The 13,174-nt window shown below is 34.2% G+C and overlaps 1 protein-coding gene across 1 annotated transcript in view; it reads right to left on the reverse strand.

Annotated features, from left to right (window-relative positions):
- Positions 1-13,174, reverse strand: part of KCNT2 (potassium sodium-activated channel subfamily T member 2) — a 167,574-nt gene that overhangs the window by 42,063 nt on the left and 112,337 nt on the right. Inside the window, exons 15-21 of the mRNA XM_067300442.1 lie at positions 10,725-10,833; positions 7,197-7,253; positions 5,901-6,050; positions 4,514-4,743; positions 3,988-4,204; positions 2,380-2,485; positions 1,932-2,104 (exon numbers count right to left, since the gene is read on the reverse strand). Coding sequence (XP_067156543.1) covers positions 1,932-2,104; positions 2,380-2,485; positions 3,988-4,204; positions 4,514-4,743; positions 5,901-6,050; positions 7,197-7,253; positions 10,725-10,833 — 1,042 coding nt within the window. The remainder of the gene's footprint in view (positions 1-1,931; positions 2,105-2,379; positions 2,486-3,987; positions 4,205-4,513; positions 4,744-5,900; positions 6,051-7,196; positions 7,254-10,724; positions 10,834-13,174) is intronic.

The following is a 13,174-nucleotide window of genomic DNA, read 5'->3' on the forward strand; positions in this document are numbered from 1 at the left end:
GTGCAAAACACCTCTGATTCAAACACAACCCGATGGCAGACTGAAGAAGAGCATTTCCCAGAGAGGTTTTTGCACATTAGCTGTTCTATGCAGACTGACAGATAGATGTATCTACCTATCATGTTATAAGTAAATTTTAAGGTTTTATGACAGTGTTTTTGTCTTATGTCAAGCACATTGACACGTGGTCTGTTCTATGAATTCTGGGTCCCATAAAAAAAGCAATACAGGGAATAGAGCTAAAACCCAGTGTGAGCTATGCATTTCCATACTACATTTCCAATACTACAAAAATCTGGGGGAAAGGTAAAGAAATGTTTCCTAACATGTCTTTGTGAGGAGGAGGTTTGATAAGGTTTTTCTGGAGTTTTCAGGAGGACATGTTCTTTCCAGGTGGGATTTGGGGTAGAAGTGGAGGAGAGAAGGTTCCTGGAGTAATTTTAAATAAAGATTTGTTTTAGTGGGCGACTACTGTAATGTAGTGGTTAGCCCATTTTAAGTTTTGCCACTGGTAATGTGTAACATTTTACATATCATTCACTTTAGTACAGCCTTTTCTGAAAGTAAACCATAGAAAAGGAGCTTTGGCTTTAGTAAGGCACAGGGAGAAGGAAAGCAATCTGTTTTACTATCTTTTTCATTTTTCAGAAATCTAAGTGCATCCTGTTCTACCCATCTTCTCATACCACGTTGTATGGCTGTGCTTTATGCAACGCTATCACATAACTCTCAGATCTGAGAAAAAATTTTTGGATATATGATCTCTTACAGCAAAGGTATGAAATGTATCTTTAGCCTGCAAAATCATGGAAATAAACATCAACATTCATTTCTTAAAGCAGTCCATTTGCTACCTTTGGATAATATAGAGGGGACTGAGAAATACCAATGCAAGTGTAATAAAGAGATCATACTTGAGAAAGGAGCTGCTTAATGCTGAGAAGGAGAGTATTATCTTCTGCCAGTTATGTCTATCCTAGTATACCAAGCATTGATTACAACACTATGAGTAATCAAGCATCATTTTATAAGAAGAAGGGAGTACGGTTTCTTACCATTTTTTTTTGTTTCAAGCCCCGAAGGTGAATAACATACCACAGAGATTAGAGATCATAATTCAGCTTCAGTGGAACAATTTAGTGCATCTGCCTAACAAAGATGTTTTTTCAGCCATTACTATAGGGGGTTAGATTGGCACAGGAGTGTAGGATGTTAACAACTGTAACTTTCACGCTTATTGTACAGCATCCAAGGGAAAAAAAAAAAAAAAAGATCATGCATTAAGGTAGCACAGGAACTGTTCTTCCTGCCACTTTATTTCCCTAATGATAGGAGAGGAGGTTATGGCTATGATATAGCTGCTAAGGCATGCTTTATTTTGGAGCTGCACAGTTGGAGAGTACAGGTTTAATATTCTTCCATAATTTTATATAATTGCAGACAAAGGGGTTTTCTTATTGGTTTATAGAACTGCTTATCTTAGAGTCTTAGAGTAACAAAAATATGCCTAACTGGTCCAGGCCACTAAGTGCCTCATGTAAAGTAGGTTTGTGTTGTCTGAACTACTGTTACATAGCTTGATTTTTTTACAGTGTTTATAAAGTTATTTAGTTTTACCACAATCCAATAATATTAACGTAATTTGGGGTATTATAAGGAATATTTAGCTTTAATATTGCCCACAAAGAACAAGGACATTTAAATTCAAAATGGCCACTTGTAATCAGCAAGAAGTTGATTTAGTACAGGACAGTTAACACATGGTATTATTTTTGTCACTAACACACTCAAAGATATACGTGCCATAATGTTTTTGATTTTAAGCTGGCCATGTGAAGAGTAACCATCTATCAAAATAACAGTAACATGATTTGAAAATGTATCACAAAAAAAGAAATACAAATAAATAAATAAATTTAAAATCTACGTACGGGTTATCCAGGAGTAATACAATGGGATTTAGTTCTTTCTTTGGTCGGTAATAAGCTCTGAGTGGAACGATAAAATTATATAAACCATTTCCAGCAGTTTCTGCTGCAACTATAATCAGTTTATTTTTGAATCCATAGGCTTTGGCATCTTCATAGTAATTATGTTGGCACCCCTAAAATCAGAATAGGAAACAAGTTCAGTGGATTACAGCTAAGGAGATGTAGCTGTGACATTACAGAGTTTTACAATCAAAAATAGAAAATTATACCAGCTGAGATGATCTTAGGCCTACACAAATGTTTTTTGGTGATGGAAAGGGTGAGAAAATGGGTAGCTTATGAGTTGCTAAACAAATCTTATCTCTAAGTAGAAACCAGAATCTAACTCTGCTGAATGTAAGAGACAATTGTGAATGCAGTTTTATGCTGTAACAAAAACTCCCTTTACCTTATCTAGTCTTAGACAACAGAAGGGCACTTTTTCATGCAGAAGATGGCAAAATGTGGGAGAACTTCCAATATAAGGAGAGTAAGGAGGGTATCCTTTGGCATACCTAGGAGAATAGAAAAGTTTTCCAGTATAGTCAATTACTAAAACACAACTGGCTAATCAAATATTTTATGGAGTGTTTATACCTATGCCTAAGTTTGGTAGTTATTTGTAGACTAACAGTCAAGTACATGAAACAAATTATATCCTTAATAAGGATCAAAGGAATATATATTTTGTAGCTTAGGGCAATTCTATAGAATTTAGTGAAAGCTATCATGTTTTTGGATACTAAAGGAATTTATTTATTTATTTATTTTGCATACGGGCATCTTTGGAAATGGCCTGATGTAAAATGCTGTCCTAGTGTTTTGAACATGTATACTGGAACTTTCTAAAAAAAGGAAAAGAAGAAAGAAAAATAGTGGGCCTTATACTTTTCCTCCTCTATTTTCCTTTCAAAAACTCATGAAGAATAAGTGAGGTCATGAGCACATGTTAACTTCAAGTAACTTCTTGTTTGCTTTCTTGCTCTAACAATAGATTTTCAACATGGTTAGAATATGTTTTAAATACCCTTGGCTCTGGTATATTATCTGAAAATGGCAAATCCTCTTGTTGGTGAGATGCTGATGAGACTTGCAATAGGAATTAGAAAGGTTTTCAGGTGCACATGCATGATCAGAATATCCACAGCTGTCGGGGAGAGACAGGGAAAATAGCAGGCCTTATAAATCCTGATGTTTCAATTTGAAGATTGAAGATAATTAATTCTATTACTTTTCTTATTGGAGTTTTATGATCTTCCCTGAGGCTTCTCATATTTGCCACTGTTGGAGATGGAAAACAGTGCTAGGTGAGCCACAGGCTTTGTTGTGCATCTTAGTTTTAATATCCCTGTCAGTAATCCCAACAAACGTAATTGCTCATGTGTATGAGAGTTACAGGACTGAATCTTCTGGTTTTGTCTGAGTAATGTATCATTACTTTCAGTAACACACTAACAAACATTGTAAATTAGAAATAATAATTTTGTCTCATACTTTTTTGTTGCTGTTGTTGTTGCAACATTTGGAACTCGGACACCTGCCCCTGAGTGTTCAACGAGCCTGTTGAAGGGTAATCTGATTATCATTGCATTTTCAGGACAGAAGTATTTATCCTGTTTACAGGTTAGTTGAGTCTTATCCTTACAACTATCAAACATAAGAAAAATGGTCCTGCATCTATGCTATAAAATAAATTGCAATATACAATTAGGTCCTTATTACTAAGTGTAGAAAATCTCCAGTAAATGGAGAAGTTAATTTGTTTTTCTCATTTCAAAACAGTCATAACAGCAGTCTACTAACAGATAATAGCATTTCTGGTACAGAAATAATTCTGCAGCTGGCCTTTACGTGTCCTGCTTGCTACAACTGCTTGAATCGAGCTGTACCTCCAAAAGTTAAAGTGAACGTCGCTAATCAAATGGTGTTTTATTTTCATTCCTACTGAAATCAGCGCCGTTTTTCATAATATTAGCTTTTCAGATAATGTTGTTTGGTTCATATTAAGTATACATACTCTAAGCCTGCAGAGACTTCATCGTCTGATGGGGTAGTTTCATCTTCTGACTGGTCACTTAGCAGGTCACATGTCTGAAGTGAGGCTGAGTCTGCAACCTCCAAAACGGGTGCTATACTGGGCCGTCTGCCCTCTTTACCTCCCTCAGAAGGAAGAGCTAGTGTAGGTCCGCTGGAAGTTCGACATCCTGTATCTTGTAAATCGATAGCCACTGTCCCTGAAGTAATGTTGAAAGTATTTTCTCAGTGTGGTTGTCAAAACATGTGAGTGAGATTCCCATATTTAGTGAGGATTGTCTGCATTTGCAGCCAAAGATTGAAAGGAAAACTATGCGGGTTATTTGCAATTACTATATTAAAATGTAACAAACTACACCTGAGGAAGCGTTTTTCCACACTCAAAGTTGCAATTTTTATGTTAAGTTTCTGACTGTTAATATATATTTCTTGTTAATGTTAACTACATTTTTAAACCATACCTCCTACAATTAATCCATGTTAATATGTATCAACATTTTTTTACTTACCCATGCTAGCTATTATACTGTGTACTGGCAACCTAGAAGTTCCATGATAAGATAATTTTGATTCATGTTTTTTTCTGTGCTTTTCTTGCTTCTTAAAAGCAGAATTCTCTTCTTTAGTAATATTTATATAAAAGCATATATCTGTAGAACTCATGATGTATCGAGGACCTGGATTCAGCAAAATGTTTTTGTTATCTTCCTTTCTAACACCAATCAGACAGACTCCAAACCTTAATTAAAAAAGGAAAGGCATAGTTCATTAAGCATAGTTCCGTATATACCTGAATTTTCAGGGTCAAAAGTAAACCTCCATGTATTTTTATATTTTGCAGATTATGAATATTTGCAGAGTTTTGGATAACAGATATGTTTAAAAATGTTATCTCCTAAATAGGCCACTTCTGATCAAACACTGTTTTTACAGAGCGATGAATCCCTAGGCATTTCAGTCCAATATTTTTCTTAATCCTCATAATATTCTTCTACTGCTGTTCCAGTTAATTTCTTATATCAGCTGAATATTCCCATCTGAGAATATATTAATAGAAGAATGGATATACGATATGAGAGAAAGTATTCATCATGTTAAAGTGTTCCATTATTCATATGTAATGGAAACCATTTTCAGAATTCATTTTTGCTATTCACTCTTTAAAATCTACTTGATTGGTGATAGAAAATGAGGAATTAAAGCAATAAAAATCTTCTCACTTATCAAATATGAGAAAAAACTCGGTGTTCAGGGTTTGATATAGGTTCATTTTGTTAAATATATATGAATATACAAGATTTACGTTTAGCTTGTATGTTCACCTCACACACAGCAACAGTGAATAAGCTCTGCATGATTGGAACCTAAAGAAAGAAGATATGTTAACATTCTTAAGGTTCACTCTAACAGAAGAAATTGTTTTTAATTTGGGTAATCACCAGGATATAGCATGTACCACCTTACAACTGAACATTTTGCATGAAATGAGCATGCAATGGAGCACCCATGGAGAAAGCCAGTTTTCCAGCTGACTCAAAAAAAACCCCCAAAAAACCAAAACACTTTTATAGATTGTTTTGGACAGTGAAAGGGATCTGGTGTTTTAATATACTCTGTCTCTAAGGTATGGGTCTTTTTTGTTGTCTGATTTATCCTATATATCCTTTATATTCTATTCTCTCAGACTGAGTTGGGTTATACAGAAGCAGCATGAGCTTATACCTGACCAGATGTAACTTACAGAAGAATATCCATGAAATATGTTAGTGGCCAGATATTTAAACCCAGAAACAGAGTATTGTGTCATATGGCAATTTCAAAGAGAGAGCTATGTTGTGGACAAAACAAATAATTACTTGTTTGAGCTTTTAATCCTTGAAAAGAAAATAAACATACTTTTTATGTGCATGGAAAGAAGCGTACGTGAAACTTTTCCCCTCGTACTCAGCAAAAAATGTACTTTCTTCCAGGTTAATATGATACACTTCATTACCAGAGCATCTGCCATAAATTTTCTGCCATTGTTCTGCTGATTGCTGACCCTCCCTGAAACATGTACAGATAAAGAGAATAATTTAAAATGCAATGTAAAATTCTCATTAATCAGACCAGTATCTCATGGCAATATAAACTACAAATGCCTAGTAGAATGGTCCACTGTGCTGAAAGAAATATTTGAGATTACAGCTTAGTAATACTCAAGTGCAGAGATTAATTTAGTTTAATGCGTTAAAGAGAATTTTCTGCTAAGTAATAGGCATTTTAAGATTATGTACCTCAATATCAGGAGAAATATGGCTGAATTAGTTAAAAATCACATGATAAGTAGATTCACTGCAATTTCAAGATGAGAGGTGAAGCAGTGTGTGCTTTCTATTCATAAAGGCACTCTCTCCAGATGCTCCATGACAGCTTGTTTGGTTCTTGTTAGAATTAGGTAGAGTTCAAATATTCAAAATTATTCAAAATAATTTATGCAGAAAAGACCCCTTTGGCTTAGGTTACATTATGGGTAAGAAAGACTTTTCCACGTTTGCTTGCCAGTTTCCTATCATCAGTATTTACCCTAATCCTAAAGGATGTTTTTAGTTACTGTGCCATGTACACTATGACAAGTAAATGCCCTCTTTCCTCTAGTGTAAGAAAAGAAATTATTACTTTAATCACATTAAGACTATCCTGATCTGTTACTATATGCAGCTAATGTTCTTTATCTACATGGAGTGTCAATGAAAATGTTCCAAACCTTTAGTAACATCAAAACTTGCAGACTTGGGGCCTTTGCGAACCTCTAGCTTTACTAAGTTTCATGTGGAAATAGTGTTCTGTTTGCAAGAACTTTATGGGATATCATGGGTAGATAGACCTCAGATAGGACATAAAGCTGACAAATGTGCTCTGTGTTTTGCCTCCTGGAGCTAACATTTCTATTAACGTTAGCACCTGCTCCTCTGTATTCTTTTATACATTTTCAGTTTCTTGAAACAAGTTCTGCTTTTCTTCAGTTTACCATTTTTCTCCACCCTTAGCATAGAAATATTTTGTTTCAAGATTAATGGAAATAAGCTAACCATTTTCATTGCAACAGTATTAACAAACAGTGCATTAGGTATAAAATAACAGAACTAGAAATGTAACTATAAAAGAAAATTGTTCCATATTTCACTTTTCCCTCCAAAATAAAATGTTCACCTGTTTAAAGTCTGCTTGGTTCCAGTTAGTTGTCTAAAAGCTTCCCATGGTGCTGTTCTGTAAAGATCACATGAAGTTCATCAAGTCAGAAATGTTATTTACTTCCAATATCTTGTATCATAACATAAACCCTAATAGAATTCTATTACTAAATTAAAAATGTTTAACGATAAGTATGAAGATTAGCAATTAAGATCAATAATAAAATTATGATTGTGATTAAAGGTAAAATTTTTGCTATCTTACAAACTGAGGTCTTGGATTCTGTAAACTGAGAAGGCAATGAAATTACTTATATATAATCTGTTTAATCTGAAAACTAGTATGAAAGACCACATAAACAGCAGAAAACCTCCCTTTAATGATGATCTGGGCAAAGCTGTTTAGAAAATGAGCATTTTCCCAGTCTCCTCACATATTAATTCCAGAAGATAGGATGTTTTTAATTTACATATATGTGTTTCTTTTTGTTTACTGTTTACTGAATTATCCTTTTAATTAGGATAATACAGAATAATTTTTTTTGTTGTGTTCTGGTGCTATTTATTGCCTTCAATTTCTAGCAATTTCCCAGTGTACTTATCTTCATGATGATCAGAAATGAATTTGTATTTATTAAAGATGTCAAACTATTTGTTAATAAAAACATGACACAGAATCCCTGTCCATATCTGTAGAAATAATAGCTGGCACTTCATTTGTAAGAATTTGGGACAATTTTTTAATCTATGAATTGTCACTGAACTATTCTTCAATTCCATTAAAATATAAGCCACTTTAGATTAAAATCATAGCTCCACTAAATTAACAAATGAAGTGAATTCAAGTAGTCATATTCTGTCTTAATGAATGACTTTTCCCCAGAGAAATACCAAATAGCAAGAAACGTTCTGGTCAGTGCCTTGATAATCTACTCTAGTTGCATGCATCTAAAATATTATGGAAATAGAAGAGCCATTTCTTTGCAGAGAGAGAGATCTAGGAAAGGGGTAAAGCTTACTCTCCATGAGATTTCATTAAGACTGTGAACAACTATTCATTTATTTGGGTTGTAAGTAGCAATTTTTTATTTCATGCTTCTACTTTATCAATCCAACTTCCTTCTTAATAAAGTCTTATCTGTGATATTGACTTGACCAAACATTCCCAGTCACTAAACTAAAATTATAAACTTGCAGTTCACCAGATATGGGGCTTCTGTGAATGGAAACCTGAACCAATTATTAAGGAAATCCTGTTGACTTTGAATAGATTTTAAAAGGATTACCCGAGGTTGGAAGCAATTGATACATTGCAGCCTGCCCATAATCTAAGTATCTGTCCTTTTTATATAAGGAAGTCAATACTTCCTTATATAAAATGTTCAAGAATGCAAAGCTTCCAGATTAAGGATGGTCTGCATAACATTGTTATGAGCAACAAGTATGCTCAAGCACAAAATGACTTAATGTTTTCACAGCACACTAGTTTTTTCATAGGATCAGAGCAGTCTAGCAAAAAGATAGTTTTGTCCTCATTTCCTAAATCTGAATGCTTGATTTGGTGACTTTTGTAATACATTGAACAACTTTGTGCATGTGTACAATACTTAATGAACAAATAAAATCATAGTTTATGTTAGAACATTAGACTTTCAAGAAGATATTCCATCATGTCCAAGGAATTTTGGAAATTTGTAAGGGGTAAAAGGGGAACAGCTTCCCCTCCACACACACACTTTGGGAACTACTGTATTTTGTAGCAAAAATACTAAATTTGAAACTTCAAAAGGGGAGATAGTTGGAGGAAAATACTTGGTCTTTTGAACTGTTTTATTTCTAGCCCTGTGAAGTCATGACTACTCAAATTTGAAATATTTTTTAAGTTTTTTTCCTTCTCTTGAATATCTCTATTTTAAACTTTTACAAGTATAGTGTGGTCTTAAAGAATACTCATATCTATTCAAGCAATTGGTCTAGCATCATATGCATGCTCTAAGATATCTGATGTTTGCCATTTTTCCAGGAAACTATTCTGGAACCTATCTGATATTAAATACTCTGAGTGCAGAATAAAATAGAAGAAGGGCAACAAAACATTTTTAGTTTTCAAGTCTTTCTGAATTCTTGTATAGCAAGTTTGTATGTATCTGTAGGTAGGATTCAAAGCATACTGTTGACTATTTGTATGAAAAATATTTTTCTTGCTTCTAGTATACAATAACCAATTTTGAAAGCATAGCTCCAGACTACAGAAATCAGTTACATTAACAACTCTGATTACATCAATTAATTCTGATTACAAATGAAATAGTAAGTGCTTTTGAAGCCTACTATAGCTACTTTGTATCATAGTTGGGAATCTGTATAAGTGATGAATATGCTCAAGTTGAAAATGAAATGCTAAAGTCCTCAAGCAGAAAACAGAATCCCTTTCATATATCATTTGCTGATGGAAAACTCTCTGCCAGCTGTTAAGAGTAGTACTCTTCTTTCATGTACTTATAATATGGAGTAATTAAAAAGGGCTTTGAATTCTGTATATGCCATGTAATGAAAGGTAGGTATATGAAGAATGTATTCCTTCATGATTCTCGGGAGGCATGGAAATGTTTTTGGTTGTCACCTTATTAACAGATTCTAGTACAGAGAGTGCAATTAAAATCTTGACATTTGCTGTTCTCAGTAGTAAAAGTTCTAGCAATAATCTTGGTGTTCCCTGTCCTGGGCACAGGGGAATATTGCAAATGCCACATAAAAGGTTAAATAACTCTGTCTGTAAATGTCAAGATATTCCTGGGCCCACAGTTACTACAATAAAACACATGTATTTTTACTAGAGTCTCAAATGTACTGTCTGTATGCATGTACTCCGCATCTACAGATACATACTCTTTAACACCTCTCTCTGTCAGTGCTGCTTTAATAAGAATACCTTATTATTCCAAGAATGCAGTGTAACAGATTGTACTAGATATGGTATGCCTATTTTGGTAAATATAGAGGGATCCTACTATGTAGTCTGTAGAGACGCTGTAATCTTGTACCATTTCCAACAGCATGGTTACTGTGTTAAACTCTCTCTTCACATTTATGTTTGCTTGCTTCTTAATATATATGCACTGAATAGAAAATTCTATTTTATATGTTATCAGAAAAAAATCTCTTAATCTCAGTCAATAGGATTTTGATGTATGTGTACAAAAAATTTTCAAAATAATATATTAAAATAGTTTTTTTCAGTTTTTTTGGTGTTCTTAAGTAGAACTGTGTGAAATATCCACAATTCAATCTACTGAATTGGAAATACAGATTTTTCACATTTCCTATTGTGCAATTGGCACAATAGTGTGAAGTAAGTTGTTAAATATCTGGGAGGGTTCTCCTTGAAATTATAGTATCTTAAGTAAAACATATTGACACTTCTATTCTTCTGAAAATTCCAGTCTCTTTTTAAAAATTGTGGTTGCCTGGGAGTTCAGGGTAAGATATTTTCCAAAGAATCTCAGCTATAACTTTTGCAAGGGTTTTTATGGTAGTATATACTTACTGTCCCCTTGATGTGTGAACCAGCAGTGTGATTAATGTAGAAGTAGCTGGACATATACAATTTAGAGCTAGCATAGCATATTTGAACTCCTCTTCACACACAACATGATCTGTAAAAAAGAAGATATAAATTTTCTTACAAAAATACTTTCCATTGAACAAAATCATCGCTGCCTCTCCTAATAAAATGGTGAAGAAAGATACAATGTGAATTTGCCTCTGGATCTCCCTCTTCCACTTGGACCTGGATTGTAGCTGTTTATGATTTGCCCCATCTATGCTACCTATCAGATTTGATGACTAGAGTTAATTTTCCATCCAGTGCCTACTTTCTGTCTTGCAGCTACACATGGAGAGGATGCAATGACTCTATGATCCTGCATCCACTATCTTGCTGCACTGGTGGTAAAAGTAGCCTGTATAATATAGTCTAGTTTATATCTCTTGCGCCTTCCGCAGCTTTGCATGAACTGGTACAGAGACATCAAGCATTGTACAGAGATACAGTTTTGTTTCCAGGAAGTAGCATACCGAGGATACGGCAGTGGGGGAGTGCCTGGGCTAACTAGGTAGGCTGTGCTGGCTTGCAGATTGGTTATCTGGCAGTAGCTCCGGGATGTTTCCACTGCACTTGAGCGTGTGATGTAGATTTGATCTCCTCCAGAAACTGCTGCCTCCTTCTCATCTAGGCAAGTGGTTTTTGGTTTTTACTTTTTCAGTTTTTTACAGCTTCATGTTCTTTTTATCCCAATCCTTGTCTGGCTTTCATATACAACAAACTTGCATTTTGTTTCTGAGAGTCCTTACAAGACAGTAAGTATGTCTGCAGAATAGTACTTTGTGATGGAACAGTACTATAGACATACCTATTTTTTCTGGGCTTTAATGGTACTTAGCGGGAGGAAAGTGAGAAGAGAAAGCAACAGAATCATTAGATTTAGTCCCCTATATTGGCTTATACTTCAAAATGCAAACTCTTCTGCACATGCTTACAGTATTGGATGAAGTTATTCAGCTTGGATGTCTTATGCTTAAAATTCAGATCAAGGTGCTGGTGATAGCACGAAAAAGAAAATAGTTACTCTTTAATGTCATTAAAGTATATGTGGCAATATTAAAGCAAGTATAAGAAAGGATAAGTGCAAACTTATAATTTAATTAATTTCCTGTCAGTGTAGAAACTTAAAGTCATAAAGAAGGTTTTCAAAGGTCGTAAAGGTATTTACTGCATGCTAAATAAAATTATTTTTTTCTGGATTTAGGGTTTTATCCAGTCTACATTATTTTCAGCAGGAGCAGAATTGTGTTCCTGAAGGAAAAGAAGAATAAAACTAGTATGACTATTTACGCATCTGTAAAATGGGGATGGTAATAATATCCTGCTTCCTTCAGAAGTGTTTTGAAGCTTATGAAATTCTCAGTGGTAGTTTGAGAACATCAGGTTCCTCAGTGCCCTAATTTTCATCACTAGGTATATTGTTCTAATTCATTGTTAAAAACTAGAGTTTTCAGATTATATAATAGAACAGGTCTAGTTGATTCCTGTTCAGGAATTTTAAAAAAAGGAAATCAAATGCTATGTAAAATATTCATTTGTAAACAGTAACATCAGCTTTCAGGCTCGGTAAGTTCCAAATCAGGATTCAGATTTACTTCTGAATTTTATTTCTAAACTTCATCTGCCGTTTCATCAGAGCCTATGTCAAGGTCAGCCTCGCAAACATGCTTGGAAAACTAGGTTTTAAGAAATCTAATCCTACAAATTTCTATGGATCCAAAATGATAAGGACTCAACAGTGTTATGGAGCAGAATTGGATGTTAACTCTATATATTAGGGACATGTTTTGTTCTTGGTTGGACCAATATAATCTTAAATAATTGGAACTAATTTTGATTTATTCCAGAAATATGCCTATCTTTATTGTTAGAATGTGTCTGATTTTATGGGATGCTTATTCCATTTTCATTCCATTTCTGGAAATGAATTAATTGAACAAAGAGTTTTGTGCTAAATTATTCATTTATCTGTTGCGGGTAAATATTGGTGTTGACTCAGAAGATACAAACACATTTTAAAAAGTTTCCTGACTCCTGATAAGGCTGCTTCTCTCTGTCCAACTATTTTGTGCTCTGTTTTCTCTTGTTGATGAGCTAGATGCTAGATTGCACGAATTGTTTGGCTTTCTCATAAATTGCATTTTTATATTATTAAAATGAATGTTTTTGTGTTATATAAGCCCTCCTTTTTCTTTCTTTTCTGTAGCCATTTGAAACAAGAGGAGAGGTGGGTTTCTCCTCCTTATCTGGAGTTAAGTTGCACACAGATCAGATCAAAGATAACCTGTTTGTCTCTGCAATTATTTGACAGATTATAGCTTGCTTTTAATGTCACTGTGTTTTATATTTATGTTTGGGACTCTTATTGTGGAGCTGTGGTGAGGGTTATGTAG

Source organism: Apteryx mantelli, chromosome 8, assembly GCF_036417845.1.
Source record: "Apteryx mantelli isolate bAptMan1 chromosome 8, bAptMan1.hap1, whole genome shotgun sequence".
Taxonomy (NCBI): domain Eukaryota; kingdom Metazoa; phylum Chordata; class Aves; order Apterygiformes; family Apterygidae; genus Apteryx; species Apteryx mantelli.